General features: G+C 39.2%; 1 protein-coding gene across 3 annotated transcripts in view; it reads right to left on the bottom strand.

The window, feature by feature from the left end:
* Positions 1 to 18,513, bottom strand: part of SKAP2 (src kinase associated phosphoprotein 2) — a 171,105-nt gene that overhangs the window by 19,452 nt on the left and 133,140 nt on the right. For all 3 annotated transcript variants that reach the window (XM_032305886.1, XM_032305885.1, XM_032305887.1), the window contains exon 10: positions 2,993 to 3,070. In XM_032305886.1, the coding sequence (XP_032161777.1) occupies positions 2,993 to 3,070 (78 nt within the window). The remainder of the gene's footprint in view (positions 1 to 2,992; positions 3,071 to 18,513) is intronic.

Genomic DNA, 18,513 nt, shown 5'->3' with positions numbered 1-18,513 from the left:
TACCCAAAGACCCACCTCATTTCTGGGTTCCCTATGTGAGCTCTGTTAAAGCATAAGTGGTTTACAATTTACTATTCTGTCCGTTTCCGAATGCAATACTAGTTATATAAAGCAGAAGAACCAGGACTAGAGAGAAAAGCTGGCAGTATGGATTTATTAGCCTTCGTTTCCTCGGGAAAATGATGTTAAAATTCTGGGTATGAATTCTAGATACAAAAATGAGGACTTATCTTATTCCTTCAAGAGCAAGCGCCTCTGGTTCACTTTTTACAATTTTAAATTTTAAAATTTTAAGTGTGGCTAACTGTCCTCAAAAAATTACCCATGGATACAGCCTCCGAAGCACAGTGGGCTCACGAAAGTTAGCATCATTCACCTCATACGCTGAAAAATAATCCGTGTGAAATATGTTTTTTAAAAAACCATACAAAAATGGTATGGAGCATAACACATAAAGCACAGAGAAGCATACATTCTGAATACAAATAAGTCTGTTGAGTTGTCATTGCTGCATGGATTAATCTTCCCACATCATGATCTATGGTTTCAAAATTACAAAATACACACACACACACACACACACACACACACACACACAAACCCAAAAACCCACCTCATTACATTTGTTGTCCTGGGAAGGCATGAATGGTTAAAAAAGACAGGAAAGAAAGAAGAAACAGCCATTCTAAATTAGCCAGCCTGTGAAGGATTTAAACGATGTATTTGCTCCTGCTTTTGAAAACATACCAAAACAGATTATTGGACAGTATCAGAACTGTTAGGAAAATACAAGCTAAAGGCTGGAGATGCTTTTGCAAAAACAAAAAGATTTTAAAAATATGATGACAAGGACTGAAACGTTCAACAATAAAATAACGGAGAATCTCTTCCTGAGCGGTCTTAGAGGTTTAAAAAGTATTTCAAAAAGATAAGCATATTCTACAAATAAATCAAATGGAATCTTTATTTGTGTATAATTAATAAACATATGTAAGGCATGTAAGCTTGAACATGAAAGAACTTCTAAGAAACACAAGATTATGTTTTGGTTTACATATTTTACATTCATCTGAATTTTCTTTTCTCTTTTTAGGTAAAATCAGTCCATGTGAAAAATATATAACATTCTTGTGTAAGGTTAGAAGTTCAAGTCATGTGATGCCCAGCAAGATAGTAATACCCTTGTCAACTCACTGCCCTGCACAGCAAACAAACTTCTAGGGTTACATCTTTGACAGCCCAGAGAGAGCAAAGGTCACTGAGATGCAAAAGCATTAAAACTGTTGCTTGAAAAGAATTTCATGTCACTAAAGATAAGAATTATTACAGTGCTTTATTGCTATTGCATGGAAAGCTAGATCTACTTACTGCATTCCTTTGAAGAAAAATGGACTTTTTTCTCCCTTCCCTCAAAGGCAAAAATGTGGGAGAGAGTTACTTTAAAAGGGCTTTTGAAAAATACAATTGCTTTAAGCCAAAATACTTCTGTTTGTGGAAGGAGTATCTATAGGTGTCTACCTTCTACATCTGCACTGAAATTTAAAAACAAACAAACAAACAAACAAACAAAAACCTCCACGCTTTCGGCAGAAGCTTTATGACACACAATAAAACACACCGACTTAAATTACTATTCGGCAGCGTCCTCAAGGTTGCGTTCAGCCTTGGCATTTTACGGCTGCATTTTACAGGACCACGGTGCTCACTTCGAAAGCCTTCATCCTCACTTCCTTTCTGAAACAAGCAAACCAAAGCCTCTTGTGGCAACCTGCTCCTGCTTTCCTGTCCAGGTCCGGAAATCAGGCCCCTGTTTCCTTTCCACGTGTCACGGTAGGAAGGACTCGGGAAAGCTACTTCCTGAACACACACTTCCTGTCCAGTGAGCCTCTGACAGCTGGAGAGAGTGATGAATGAACGTATCAGAGAAGGGAAGGTGACCCTCAACTCCAGCTCTCTGCAGGACATGGGATGATAGGGCAGACCTTGCCCCAGCAGACACGTGGCTATGAAGAGGTGTAAAGGGTCTGATAAGAAAGTACTCCCCCTCTCTTCTTTCCGTGTGAAATAATTGCTGGTTTATCAAAGCTAACCTCATGCTTGCACTGCAGATATGGTTTATCTCCGGCTATTTGGAAATAACAAGGCACAAAAAAGAAAAAAAATTGCCCATATCATGTGATTTTTGTACATAGCATGTAGAGTTATTTTTCTAGTCTCAGTCATAATTAGTACTTGGGGCCATGTGCCAAGTGGAAATGGATAAGGGGAATATCCTTCCTCGCCTTCTAGGCCATCAGTGTCCTTTTCCAATTTCTAAACTGCTGTCACTGGACTCTGGCATTTCTTACCCAATTCATTTGCTTTCTGTGTTAATCATATGCAATGAAGATATGCATGGCCAACATTTAAACAGGCTGCAGATCAATTAGCGGTCTTAAGTTTATCTGATTTTTATCAAAGAAGACAGAGCTGTGGGTCGATTGTCAGAGCCTGTGTCAAGTTGACCTTTTCAGAGATGTCTACATTGCCAGTCCCCTGGGCAACTTGTTGTCCCCTGTTAGTCTCTGAATGGCAGAAGTCTGTTCTGCTCAAGCACAAAGTATACACAGATGTCTATATTACATTCTTATAGGTTTGACAGCAACTGCATGTTGTATCTATAAACTGTCCTTCAGCAGTGACACTTCCTCAATGATGATAAGCTAATTTATGCAACCAAATCTCCTTTGTGCAGAAATGAAAGCTAATTGAGTCATTACAAAGTAATTCAGGAAGGAATACCTTGTATAAATTGGCTTACTTTATAAATCCTTCTCAAGGGTTTCCATGCATCCTAAATGGGACTAAGCAGCTTATCAGCCGTAAGATACCCAGATCGAACCAGCCAACTTCGGGGAGCTGTGTACATGTCTTTGGAGCCGTAGGAAAGTGACCGAAGGGAAAGGGAACAAAACCAAAAGAAGCTTCCCCAGGAAGCCACGCCAGTCGTTACCTGTGCTGGGAAGAGCACTGTCCTGGTTCATCTTCCTTTGTTCCTCCACTTGTGCAGGAACATTGTCCTCCTCCTCTTCTGTAAACAAGCAGAGAGGCACAGTGAAAGACCGCCTCAGAAATAGCAGTACTCACCCCGACTGACGAGCAAAACAGAAAGTTTAGAACATATAAATATTCCTTCTCAAAGGATGAAACCACTCAACATTCACATTCCTTTTCCAATAATCTAAAGCTGAACAAACAGACCTCTAGCTGTTTCCAGAGAGCAACCTCACCAGTTGGCTTGATAAAACTCAAGACACGTCCTAAAGCCACACATACTTGGTTTTAAGTACTTACAGAAACTCATCTGGAAGGCTCCCCAGTGCAGACTGGCCCGGAAATCCGGGGAAGGAACACCCAGCACTACATGGACAGACCCACCACGGATAAAACCGTAGTCCCTAAAACATCGTTGTGGGTGAGGGGAAATGTGTGATACAAAATATAGTTAATCTATAAATCATTTCTTGAGTATCAAATGCTTCATGTGTTCCCACTTGATCTTCACAGGAGAATACTAGAAGGATCCTCACCCTTCAAGGCAATCCCCACTAAATGCTACTCAGGATCTACTCTATGCCATAAGCTATAGCAGATGTTAAGATTTCACAGATCCTCCTAAATCCTCCTCTCACAGATGACTTAACTGAGGCTCAAAAAGGTACAGAAACATCCACTGTTTGTGATTCTAACTCGGGCTTGTGATCATAACATCCGTGTTCTTTATCCAGCGATGTGTTCAGGCCCCATGTTTGTCATTTCCATACTCTCCTTTCACAGGCATTTCCCCCAAGTTATAGGAAGAAACAGGAGAAGATCAAATAAGAAGAGTTTTATGCAAGGTCAATAGACTGTATTTAATTATTTTACATTAAAGAGTCATTTGTTACATGTCCATTTTCCTCACCTGAGGATTTATACACACTTTAGAAATATTTAAGGCAGGACATATGAACTAAATGGCATGCCCAAGAAAAACAGAGTTCAAAAAGAATACTTTCAAGAAAAAGCAAGAACGTTATCGTAAAATATGCAAAGTATAGAAATAAAGTAATTATGATTATTAAATAATTCAACCAACAAATCTTCATTGGGCATTAGCTATCTGGAAGAGGGAGGGTCTACCAGGGAGGCAAAGACAGGAGAGAGCTTCTACCCTTGGGAAGCTGACAGCCTACAAGGGACAGAAGAGAGTATCTAAAGGAAGATTGGATGGGGGGGTGGGTGGCATAGAACCTCACATGGGAGGCACAAGGTTCAGAAGGAATGCAGAGCGGAAACCACCCGGGGTGGGTGGGGGGGGGACACCACGAAGGCTCTGAGGGATGGAGAAAATCTGAATAGACAGAGATGGGGAGGAGGAACTGTCTAGACAGAGGGAGAGTCATAAGCAAAAGAAAAAGCACAATAATATCCCTTTGGCTAAAGAATGCAGTACTCAAAAGGGGAGAACAGGAGGGAGATCATGCTAGTGCTCTGGGCCAGCTGTCGAAGGGCCATCAACATCCAGCTATGGACTTTAGCCCTTTTTTGGTGGCAATAAGTGCCCCAGAAGATGTCTGGGCAGAGAAAGGGCAGGACCAAAACTATGCTTGAGGAATGGTCATCGGATCCCGTTGTCCCAGACAGCCTGAAGGAGGGCGTGGGGAGAGAGGCCACTCAGAGTCTGGCTAAAGGGGAAGGAAGTCCTGAACTGCAGGGGCAGAGGAAATGGAAAGGAGCCAGTTATGAGAGGGAAAGGAACGACAATGGATAAACTTTGTGCCTGCCTGGATGTGGAGGGCTGCGGGAGGGAGAGAAACTGAGGGGGACTCAAGTTTTGAGCTTGGTTAACAGCGATACGAGTGTCATTCCTGAGAAAAGAATAGCCGAGGTAAGCTACATTGCGGAGGGAGCTGTGTTTCTGACGTGAGAGATTTAAATTTATTTATCTGAGTGAGAGAGAGACAGAGAGAGGGAGAAAGGGGAAGGGCAAAGGAAGAAGGAGAGACTCTCAAGCAGACTCCCCACTGAGCGTAGAGCCCAATGGAGGACCGCATCCCACAACCCTGAGATCATGACCTGAGCCAAAAACGGGAGTCGGAAGCTTAACCGGCTGTGCCACCCAGCGCCCCTCTGATGTGAGGGGTTTACTATACTGGTGGGTCAACCCAGAGGAAATGTCCAGAGGCAACTGGAAAGTTTGGTGGAGAGCTCAGGAGTACAGATACAAAATTAGAAGTCCCAAGCAAACTTTGAAGTGGTCATTAATAAAATTCAACATTTAAATCAAGCTTGAGAGTTACTGTACTTATAAAACAAACATAGAACTGTTTTGAATTTCTCTAACTCAATTCAAACAAAATAATGAAAGCTTAAAAAAAAAAACAGCTGGAAATAGTTGGCACTTTACACATTTTAAGTTGACCCTAATGTTGGCAATTTAATATGGTTCAGTCAAACAGTAATTTATACAGGAAGACCTAAGAAAAACCTAATACTAAATCCTGTCTTTTTCCTCTTCAACAATTTATCTCACTTATGCCAAACCGCAAGGACTAGTTATCATGTATGAGTTCATAGGACGTTTTCATACAAATTTTAAAGCAATTACGGACATTTGCCGACATTTGGGCTAACCTACTTATTTTACAGATGGCTAATTTTTTTAAAAGGAGAAAACTTTCCTTCATTTTCACACTCTCTCTTTCCCCAGCCCTTCCTCTCCTCCAACTGGGTCACAAATCTGACAGCGAGGAGTAAATTCAAAAATAGTGAAGTGTGCTTGCCCTCAAGTAAAAGCCATGACCACGACATAGGGAGCACTAATTTGGGCTCTTAAGAAGACATGACGGGAAATAGACTCACCACCCAAAATTAATGTCAAGATATCACAAAACTCATTACAGTAATTGAATGGAAAACTCCACTCTCGGCAAAGTAAACAATGTACTTAGAAGAATTTATTACTATGATGTTATTCTTATTTTATTAAAATTTAAGTGCCTATAATATACACAGTGTATTCTTAAACTAACAGAATAATGATATTAAAATGTTTACTTAAGTATCAATATTTACTGAGAAGTATCCAAATTGAAACCCATGTGAGATGCTGACCAAGTAGTAATTTAGAGGAGGAAACGCTCATTAAAAAAACTTCCTTTCTCCATTTCAAACCTATTTTTAGGTCAGAGCCTTCATACATCAGTTTTTCTTAATGATATTCGAACAGCTCATTTTATCTTGGGCTAACAATGCAAACAGCTTCCATATAAAAGAAAACAAAAATCAAATTTGGGGTGTGTGTGTGTGTGTGTGTGTGTGTGTTTTAATCTTAAGGGGAAAAACTCAGACTGAATCTTGAATAAAGTCTAGTACAAGGGAGATATTCTATAAATACAGAGTGAACAAATGGGTTCAAAATCATGAAAATAAATCCTACTATGTTCGGTTATTAGCAGAGAAAAGCTCTCCACAACACTCAAAAAATACATAAGGACAAATGAAAATTCTAGGCAATAATCACCTCCACAATATATCAGAAATATACACACATGTCATTTTATTTAGGTTTATTATTAAACATATTTTATTTTGGTGTTGAGTCACGATGTCATTATACAATACTAATTAATACCTCAAATAGTCCATGTTGGTGGGTTAATATATTCCATTCAACATTTTAATAACAGTAAACAAAAACAGCTCAGCTATGCGGTAAAATCCATCAAACCACACAGATGGTTATAAGGTTTTCATTATGTGGTTTCCATAGCAATCATATTGCAAATCTGGAAGCTTCTTGCAAATAAGCAGCTTGTATTTACATGCCTCTCAGCTGCAGCACAAAACTCTTCAACGTGTGAAGTTATTATTCCAATCACACATTGTTAGAAGACTCATCAGAAGATTTTGTTGATCAGACAAGATGAAAATAACAGTAAACTAACTGCAGAAAATAATTCAAACACAGTCATACATTTACTAAACGAATCAGTGAGTATTCAAAAAATTCTGACAGTCGACAGACGGTTTTAACATTATACCAGGTCAAAAATACAGAAGTTCCAGCAAAAATCAGATCCCAGATAATCTGAAAGCTGAACTCCACTCTCCCTCCCTTTCTCTTCAGAAAGTGTCTGGCCTTCCTTCTGAGTTGAGCAGAGAAAGACAGACTAGCAGAGAACTGAGTCTTCCCAAATCTTTTTAGGATGACTGCCATTTGAGGAAATGCTTATGTGGGAAAAGTCAAGACCTTTCTTTCCCCCTACTAGATTAATCAATTTAATTTACAAATTGATCCAGTTCTATAACAGATGGATTATTACCCTAATAAGGATCACAAATCTGTCTAGCTATGCAGTTTTCACAAAATGGCTATTTCTTGCTTACTAATGTTCTTTGTTTAAGGACAAAATAACCCAAAGAGAAAAGCGATAAGCAAATGACACACGCAGCTGACGCTGCTTGAAAGAAGGCCGAAGACGATGGGTTAGCACCAAAACAGGGTATGTGATGCTCATGGAGGGGATGAAAACTGAATTTACCGTGTTTTTCAGGGAGAAGAGGAGAACATGAGGAAATCTCCTCACACACAATGATTACGTTTCTGTAAGGACCTTTAGAAGACAGCTCTGCTGAATTACAACATATTTTAAGAGACAGGAAACACAGATTCGAAAGCTATGCTCTGAAATAAAGACGGGGTGTAGATCTCTACCTGTCCCGACTTCATCTGGTTATAACACTGTATGTTTGTCTCAAGAAAAGTTACTATTTTTTGCTTAAATATTCATGCTGTAAGCATTTATGTCCATTAGGTAACTAAATCCTCGGAACAGTCCTATGAGGCAATAACAGGTATTTTTATCATATTTTACAGACAGAGCTTGAAGAACTTGCGCAGGTTCACACAAGCAATCAGAACAGGGACTGAAACTCCAACATGTGACTTCTCTTCACCTTCTCTAGTTGACAGACGGGATTGTCTTCTAAAGTTTCATTTGAATACTGGGCTATTTGTGGACTTGGAAATCATTTTCACAAAAGTGGGCAGATTCTATTCTGCCCTAAGCATTGTACGCAAAGGACATCTCAAGGTAAGCAATTCTCCCCACGATGATTTAGAAACAGAATTTCAAGCTGGGCTGCCCCCACCCCCAAAGCCATCTCCTTCCTGTTCTCCCAGCTTCCCTTTCACACCTCTCCTGTCCCCACCCTTCAGGCCCTGAGGCATGCACACAGCACCTGACACTCCGTAAAGGTCCCGCATGCAACTCATAATTGAAATAATAGTTCAGTTATTTCAAATAATATTTCATTTATTTCATTATGAAATACTATTGCATCCTTTTTTCTAGGCCAGCCAGCGTGTCTTTCTCATTGAATTTCAATAGGGAAAACATGTTTAAGTGTAGACAGTTCCGCTGAGTGTTTTTACAAAGAAGTTCCCCCAAAAGAAGTTCGCCTACATTCCAGAGCAACAGATTACCCTGCACGTCTCTCCAGGGGTCTGGGAGCCAGGATATTACAAGCAAGATGGCTCCAGCGGGGAGAAGACAGGACAGACGTGATGGGGAAAGGAAGACCCCTGTGGCCGGTCCCAGCAATACGGTGTAAAGGAGGGGAAAATGCAGGGAGGATTCACACAAAGGGCACCTCAGCCCCTCCTCCCTCAGGACCTGGGGCAAGCCCCGAAGCTGTCAGTAGGGGTGAGACAAGCGGAAGGGTGGAAGGGGTGTGTGCCCAGGGAATTCAAACCAAGACCATGGGGAAAAGTGAGCTCCTCCAGCCTATAAATCCTGGACCACCAGTAAGTTAAAATATGACACTTCTAAAGGATTTTTCTAACTGATTAATAGACTGACATATATTTTACAGCAATAAAGGACATATTTGTATAAAGACAGAAACATGTGCCTTTTAGTGTGCTATGAAACTTCAAGAGGAACAGAAAGATAAAGACAACTGAAATGGTATATTTTTTTCTTTTTTGTTTGTTTGTTTCTTTTTTTTTTTTTTTTTTTTTTGAAATGGTATATTTAGAGTCATGTTTACTCTCCTGGAAATTGAGGCACACTGAGGCCTAAAGTTCTAGTTACTCACGTCACCGTGAGACTATAATTCTCATCTCTAAAAAGACGAATGTCTACCCCACAGCACTCCGAATGGGATCTGGGCAGGACAATGACATAATCAGATTTCTCAGGGGGAAAAAAATGCACAATTAGCATGCAGTAGCAAGGTCATTACCTAAGGAGCTAGGTGTTCTGCAATCACTTATGAATCTGGCAACCCAGAAGGTTAATATGATATCAAAGGCAACCAAAGAAGCAATAGTTATTCAATCATAAAATCTAATTTTCAACCTTGACATTTTACTCTTCCAAGGTTTCATAGGAAACGGTTATCATTGCACTTCAAAAGCAAAAACAAACACCATGAAGTACATTTCTGTACTATATTAAAGTTAATAATTTATACACAAATGTGAAAACACAAAAATATAAATTTTCACAAACATTCAACTTGCTAACATCATGGTTGGGATGTTGGGGGGAAAAGCCCAAATTCAAGCAAGAACCCCATTTGACAGAATCTGGAGAAAGTCTTCAGGAAAGAAGAAACCTTAGACAGAATGTAGTTCAACTTCCTTCTGTCATTAACAGGGAACCAGCTTAGGATACCAAATGACTGGACCAAGGTCATGCAACTGGCACTCTGTTCTTCTCTCTCTCTATTGGCTTCTATGCAAGACACGCTCCAGACATTTCTGGAAAAGTCTCTGCTGCTCCCGAGGTACTTCTTTATTCAGGAGCAGTCTTACACAGACTCGATCATCCACAGGTAATGATGGAAGCAAAGAAAGCACACAGCTTAAAAATAAGGTTTTAATAAGCTAGATTCTGTCAGTTAGAAGTGACTGTGAGTCAGGAAATGATCCTACTCCCAGACAGTGCTAGACATGAGGAAACAACACAGTGGGGCTCTTCCTTGTCCCAGTGTACTATATTCATACACGCCATGATATGAAATTCTCTTAACTACTCCATAAAGCTCAAACTCTTAGCTTTTTAATTAACATTTCTAATAAATTCTGCAGTATTAAAATTCTTTTAACCCAGGAATGTCAAATTATTTCTCAGTTACAGTAACCTTAATCTGGCTATGGATTTCTGGTACAATTATAGTTTGCTGTTAATAATAGTTCTTTTTTTTTAATTTAAATAAACCTTTTTTTTTTATTATTCTTGCTACAGAAGAAATATCTGTTCATTGCTGGGAGTCAAACAGTAGAGATAAGCAAAAATACATACATATCTTTAAACCACCCAGGACTTATCCATAACCACTAATAGCATCTTCTCCTAGACCGCCTTCACTCAGTTTCTGGATTTTCTTCATTCTCATGTTTAATAAGAATATCCCAATACCTACATATTTCATTAACCCCCCATGTTTCTCATCCAAATGTATTTATATTTTATTATAAGGAATTTGCCTCCCTCTTTAGAAAGTAAACTATTTCATCTCAACTTTTGAGATTTTTGGCTGAAATTTTATTCTGTAAAAGAACACTATCTAATGATAAATGGGATGGTGTTAAGATCATTTCACTGTAACTTGGCTGTTTTATAAGGATCTACACCTGTTGCTCTAACCTTGGGAAGAAAGCACATAGACGGATTCAGATCTCAGAGCTCCTCTGTGGCAGGCTTTGGCTCGGTGTCCTCTGTTTGCTTATGATAATACTCCCTTCCTCTGCCGGCACAGAATACCTTACCCTCCTTTGCAAGAATCCAGGAAAGATAAAGCACAGGGGGCATACGAGGAACCACCTCTTATTGGCTCCATATCTCCTAGAGCAACAGTGGTTTCAAGACCCTTCTGGGAAGTAGAGAGTCCATGAGGTCAAAACTATTTTCATAATAAAATGAAGACATTTGCCTTTTTCATTGTATTAACATTGGCACCGGTGTTGCAAAGCGATGATGGGTAAATTGCTGAACCCCACAGCATAAATCACTGCAGGGGCACCAAACTGTCACTGTCTTCTCCACGGCCTTGCACGAGCATTAAACAAAACAAGCCAGTTTAACCTACGAATGTCCACGACGAAGCCGTACACATTATTATTTTCATGTAATATCGACCCTGAGAACATATCTTTTTAATATTCTGTGTGACAAAATCAGAAGAATGCATTAAGCACATTTTTGCATTTCCAGATGTGCAAGACACTGAGAGGCATGTGAACTAGCTGCTTTTTTTCATGGAACATCATTTTTACTTGAAAGAATGAGTGACAGACAAACTATGGTTACTCAGACGTGGGACTGTGGCAGACATTTCCTCAGAAATGAACTAAGTGAGCTTGTTGTTTCAAAGAAAACAACTGGCATTTATTGCTATGATAAAATTTAGGCTCTCAAGCAAAAATCAGAGTTTTAGAAACTTAGACTGGCCACTGTAAGCTTGACAGCTCCCCAGTATTTAAAGACTCTTCTAATGAGATTGATAGTGATATTAATGAGTGTAGTTTTTAAATTTTGCCATTTTTTTGCCAATATCTGGAAGTTCTGCATAATGCAATGAACCAATACTTTCCAAATGACGAAGGCATGATGTTACAAAAACACGCATGGTAAGAGATTCGTTCAAAGTACAAGACAGATCCATGAATTTTAATGTAACAAAGTATGGAAAGTTCATGATATGGTTTTGGATTCCAGCTTGCAACTAACAGTTAACTACTATTTGTCCAGTTTGGGTACAGTATCAAAGAATATCTACAACCTCCAAGGACCAGTAACACTTCCAATTTCCTACTGGAGATCTGTATGAGGCTAGGTTTCTCCATAGGCTGACTGTACTTAAACCAGAACAACTATCATAAGAGTAAATGAAGACGCAGATTTGAGAGTCTAAATGTATTCTACTAAAATAGACTTTCAAGAGATCTGCCAAAATGTAAATCATGCCTCTCTTTTCACTGATATCTTGGGGGAAATAGAGCAATTTTTCTTAAAAATATTTTATGCTCACATGCAATGTGTTTATCATTGTGATTTTTTAATTCATTTTTAATTTTTTAATTTTAATTTTTTAATGAATTTTTAAATTCATTTTTTAATATTTCTCAGTTTTAATTTCTAATATAGTAAATATTGAGAGGCATAATCCATATAAATAAAGCTTTGTGAGATCTTTAGTAATTTTTAAAATTGTAAAGGGCTTCTGAGACCAAAAAGGTATGGGAAAACTGCCCTTTTTCAAGTTATTATTCAGATTTCAGTTAACATACAGTGTAATATCAGTGTCAGGTATATAATATAATGACTGAACCCTTTTATACAATGCCCATGCTCATCACAAGTGCCCTCCTTAATCCCTATCACCTTTTTTAACCCATCCCCCACCCACCTGCCCTCCCATAACCATCAGTTTGTTCTCTAAAGTTAAGAGTCTGTTTCTTGGTTTGCCTCTTTCTCTCTTTTCCTCTCTCCCTTGCTCTTTTTTCCTCCTTTGCTCATATGTTTTATTTCTTAAACTTCACCTACAAGTGAAATCATGGAATCTGTCTTTCTCTGACTTATTTCACTTAGTATTTTACCCTCTACATCCATCCATGTTGTTTCAAATGGCAAGATCATTTTTAGTGAAATATCTAAACACTGTTGATCCACAACATGAAAAAATTGATAGCCTGCTAACCCAGAACAGTATTTGATAATTATTTTATTTTCCCAAAGCACACAATCTTAGGATTGAATCTCATTATACTGTTGAGTCATATTGAGCTGTTAACCAAAATCCCTATGTGTGTTTCCCATTTGCTTCCAAGTCAAGTCTTTCCTTTCTCATACCTGTGCATCAAGATTTTTGGAGCAAATGTGATATCCTATCATATGTCATCTTGTTAGATTTGATCCATAATTTCAGTCTATTGAGGGCACAGCCTGTACATCTTCATCTAGGCATTGATGAGTATGATGGTATGACAATACTGAGAATGAAGCTCTAAGGCATTCACAAAATAAATTAATCAACACCCTCTGGGCACAGCTCTATAGTCAGTTATTCAATAGGGTTTATATCCATAAAGATTTCATGAGAATCCTGGCCAAATGCCTCACTTAAATATAGTTACATGTCTGTCATTTCCCTGAACACATCATGGGCTCTGGTAATCATGATTTCATCTTCTAGATAGCATGGAAGTCTCTCTTTGATGCCTTATTTTAGTGTCCACTTCAAAGTTTCTAAACTGTGTAGGGTCTGCAGAATCCATCTGTCATGGAAAATGTTGCCCTCCTCCTAGAAGCCCTCTTCAGGGCCAACACAACCAACCTCCAGTTACTGGGACCCAGACTGCTGCGGGCTCACAGCTGTCTCCCTCACTAGGAACTGTCCTCAGCTACAGGGAACTGCCTCTTTCAAGATGACACCCCTCCCAGAAGAGCCAGGACTCAGGGACTAGCTGACATGGGGATATAAAGACATGCTCCTCTGTCTCAACAACAGCCTTGAAGAATCATCCCAGATCCAGAGCTCCCCAAGAGCTCAGCTGAGGCCTCATAAAAGCTACATTGTGGGTCAGCTTCTCCCACCCAATTCGGCCTCCCTCGCTTTCATATGAGAGTATCTCCCAAGATCACTCACCAGTAAGTCTTCCACATACAACAGTCTTAGAGCTATTCCAGGAAACCCAACTTAAGATACTGCAACTTTCGACTCTTTTTTGAAGAGTTCACCATTCAATTGCTAGACTCCATACTTCCAGCATCTCTCTCTTCCTGCACGTTTCCTTCAAAATCAGTGACTGTAGTTCATCTACTTCATTTACACCTTGTCTTGTGATGTAGTCTTACATAAGCCAGAAGGCAAACTTAACTCCTACTCATCTTTAAGGCTCCAATGTCCCCTAATGTAGGGTGCTTTCCCCAAACTCCTCCAGGCAGCTGGCCACTCCCCCTTTGCTCTCCCAGCCTCGGTACAGGCCTCCATTACCACGGCTCTCTCAGAGCACTGCAAACATTTATCTCCTTGTCTCTCTTTCTTCTGAGTGTGTATTCCCCCACCAGGCCTAACAGAGGGGCTGGGACAAAAAAAAAAAAAAAAAAAAAATGTTTTCCATGAATGTTTGATGAATGAAAATCAAATGGATCTTGGTTAGCTGGGTATTCCGATAGAATCTCTTTGCCTGTCCTTGGCTTCTGCTACCTTCTACCAATCTTATCAGTTGGAGGAAAATTCTTGATGGGAAAGGAGCAAATAAAATAGAAACTGATTATTTTCTTGGAAATTACTGCCCCTAATAAATTTCAAAAACAAACAAAAACATAGGGCAATTCTACACCTTTTGTTACACCCAGCATAATTTACAAATTTCAGCTCTTTTCATGTTTTCCTTGGTTATTTGGCCATTTCAGTGCTCGATCTATTACCCTATAAAGCTGCATTAATTGGACAGATCATAGCACAAAGACATTGATATAGCTTTGTCCCCCCCCCACCTTTTCCTCATTGCAATCATTAAGCATTAAGTACTATTTTAAAATACTTGTCTTTAGTACCATACGTTTGCACCTATTTCTTGGAATTTTCTAAAATCTGCCTTGCTAAAGTCTAGGCAAATACATCTGGCTGATGGCCAGTTTTTTCCTCATTGGTTATGATGGATTCTAAGATGACAACTGCTTTTGTCTAATTTTTTCCACAGTTAAATCTGGATACGGCAGCAGTTTCCCTATTTACTTCCTATATCCTTTGGTCCCCATTGTTTCGTCTGCTACTCCATGTTTAAAATCTACCTGAAGAAGGAACAAGATGCAGTGGTAATGACTGTTTCGTGATTTTCCTTCCTCTCCATGTTCTTACTGTCAGCTCCTCTTAGTTGAAGACTCCTCATTGCTAAACACTTAAAAAAAAAAAAAAAAAAAAACCCTAACCTTCCCACTCCCTGTGTGTCCCAGGCACAAGAAGCTGAGGGTGAGCAGAAAGTCATTCTCGGTCTTTCAGTCCTTTGTGCTCAACTTGTTAGGCTTGCAAGTAATTGTTACCCCCTGCTTAGAAGCCCTAAATCCAAGAAACGGAAAAGATTGAGCACATAGTCTTGAATATTTAATATTTATAGGGCAATTATCAAATAACAGCCCCACGTGTATTTTTCTATTACCACTACACGCTCCCGCTGTGATATGTAACTTCCAGTTTGGGAGCAGATATTATGAACATCATCAATATCTCTGGGATCCCACCACGGTGTGCTGTTCACCTAGAGGACTGGTTTGCAAACTGCAGAGGGCTTATCAAAACCCAGGCTCCTGGGCCCCACCCATCAAGTTTGGGGCTCAGTGGATTCAGCATGTGCAATTCTAAAAAAGTTTCCAGCCCATGCTGCTGGTCCCAGGGCCATGCTTTGAGAACCACTGATGTAGAGGCACACCTTCTGAGGCTTTCTTTTACATAAGAGTTCAGTGGTTTATGTTCTATCATAATCTGATTATAAGTTAATTAGAACATTGTATCTTCCCACGTTACTTGCCTTTTAAACTTCAAAATACAGGCACACCTCACTAAGTAATTCTAGCGTAAAGTTAATTATCATGAAATTAGTAATGCAGAAATTAGTCCCAAATCAATCCCAAAAGATAAAATTGAACGATAGAAATGCAAATAAAATCTGTATTCCAGAAGTTCCTATTACTCTCTTTTCCTAGCTGGGCCAATTTAACAAGCTAATATTTAAACTCTCTGAACCTCAATTTTCAATCTGGAAAACAGAAATACAGAATTTAGTTGAGAGAATTACTGTGAGAATAAGATGAGGTGAATTACCCAGTAGAATGCCCCGTGAGGGAAGATTTACAGTCAAGTGAGGATAATAGTAACCTGAGGACTGGCTATGTACCAAGCACCATGCCAGCCACTACATGCACAAATCTCATTCGATCCTCAAAACCCTTTAGGAAGGTATTGCTGTTAGTCCCATTTTGCAGATGAAAACACGGTGGTATAGAAACATTTAAGTAACTTGCTCAGCATAACACACCAATAAGAAGCAGCGTCAGAATTTGAATCCAGGCAGTCTGCCTCCAGAACCCAAGTTCTGAAGCACTATGCTTTTTCTTCTCTTTTGATTAAGACCTTGCATAGATCACTTGTTGTGTTTGTTAATTAATTAAACAGCACTTTAACCTATTGCCATAACATGTAACTTAGGAGAAAGTTAATATTCACGATGTCATGTTGACATATATTCTTTCTTTTTTAAACACTCTTCAATGACAAAATAACTTGGCTAACTCTGACAGTATTTAAAAAAAAATAGCTCCCTTGAAAAATAGTGTACCCGCTGGACAACAGAAGAGTCATGTTTGTAATAGCCACAGAAAGTGAAAAGCTTGGCATTTGCCCCCTCCATTTTTCTTTCTGTTGGAAGGCAGCTTACAAATGGAAAAATCATCTCCCATCACCTCCCTCTCGGAGGCTGAATATGACGAAGAAATAGAGGAAGGCCAAGCCCCCAAAGCAAGCAGCGCCCAGAGCAGCTTCCGTCCTAGCCAGGAGCTAAGAAGATTGATTAATCCTGAATGAGATAGCTATAGTTTCTCACCAGATTTGACTGCAGTGAGACATGAAAAATGCAGCAAATTAAAGCACTTTACATAATACAAAAGAATGGCACTCTTGAAATAAAAATTTCCATGTACCTAGGAGGAGGGGCTGTGCATGGACTTTCAGAATTATGTTTTTAAGGCAGTTGCAGTTCTAAGTTAAGAGGTATTTTTTGACACACAGACACATTTATGATAAAATGTTACAGCGTCTAGAAAATGAAAGATCCTCTAGAACTAGTTTATTTCTGTAGAGAGGAGCTGCCAAAAGAAGCAGGGTAGAAGCTATGGGGGGAAGAAGGGGAGGGTAGGCACACAGAGCTCACTAGAAGGAGGTCTTGGTGTTCATTCCTGCAAAATAGCATTTGATGTTCTTAGAGGTACACAAGAATAAAAATTTGAGCTTAGGAAAAAAAAAAAAAACATTCTTACAGAACTACCCACACTGATGTTCACTGCAGTGTTATTTACAATAGCCAAGATATGAAAACAACCCACGGGTCTGAAGTGTTCATCAACACATGAATGGATAAAGAGCTGGTCAATTTTGTACAATGAAATACTACTCAGCAACAAAAAAGAATAAAATCTTGCCATTTGCCACAGCATGGATGGACCCTGAAGGTATAATGTAAGTGAAATAAGTCAGACAGGGAAAGACAAATGCCATATAATTCCACTTATATGTGGAAAGTTTGAAAAAAAATGGGGGTGCCTGGGTAGCTCAGTCCTTAAGTGTCTGCCTCCCAGCGTCCTGGGATCAAGCCCCACATCAGGCTCCCTGCTCAGCATGGAGTCTGCTTCTCCTTCTCCCTCTGCTGCTCCCCCTGCTTCTGCTCTCTCTCAAATAAATAAATAAAATCTTTAAAAAAAAAAAAAAAAAAAAGGAAAACTCCCTTAAAAAAAAAAAAAAAAAGAACGAAAAAAGAAAATAAAGCAAAACAAACTCATAGATACAGGGAATAGATTAGTGGTTACAGATAGGACGGAGGTCCGCTATATCATGGCGGATGGTTACTAGACCTGTGGCAGTGATCACTTTGTACTGTGAATTATAAAGCTGTACACCTGAAACTTACATAAGAAAAAAAAAAAAAAGGAGGGAAGGAGGGAAGAACCACACTTGCTCAGTTTTGGCTCCCTAAAGGGAGAAGCTGAACTCTCATTTGCAAAGTGTCTTTTGCTTGGATTCCAGAAATAAAGCCAACATAAACAAAATGTCTGCTCTCACGTAACAGGGACAGGGTATTTTTAATGTACATGGCAGGCAAACCTGACCGTACTTTTTTAAGGTCTCACCTAACAGCGGCCCATGGTAACACATGGAGTAAACGTTCTGGAAAGACAAATCCTTGCCACCTTAGGGACCTCTAGTCTAGGCAGTGTCAGTGCTCTCAAACTAACCTCCAGCTTATTTTCCAGTACGACAAAGCTTTTTTTCCCGTCCCAGAATCACAATGGTTTCAGACTTTTAAGTTAAATATGATGTTTTACAAACTTCTGGCATATTTCATTAAAATAAAGGTTATGCTGTAATTGTATATATTGAAATACAATTTAGGGTTTACTTCTATCTAATTAGATAATACAATTAAACATGTTAATTTAATGACGTGTCCAACTATAGCACTTATTTAAAGGGTCATTCAGTGTTTATTGCCCTTACTTAGAGCAAATCATGGATTTAAAGAGAATGCATGAAATGACATATGAACTTTCCTGAATAGTCTAATTAGGAGAAAACTGTTAGTTACCTGAAGTGGTTTAATTGCATGACTTATTTACACCTTCTCTAGCTAAATAAGAGTAGTTATCAACCAGTTATTCTGGAATTCAGGTTATAAACAATATTAGCCTATGATCCTTACTTAGCTTT

The sequence above is a fragment of the Mustela erminea genome, chromosome 11 (genome assembly GCF_009829155.1).
Source record: "Mustela erminea isolate mMusErm1 chromosome 11, mMusErm1.Pri, whole genome shotgun sequence".
NCBI classification, from domain to species: domain Eukaryota; kingdom Metazoa; phylum Chordata; class Mammalia; order Carnivora; family Mustelidae; genus Mustela; species Mustela erminea.
Note: the sequence above shows the minus strand (reverse complement) of the source record. Positions and strands in the feature narration are given on the sequence as shown.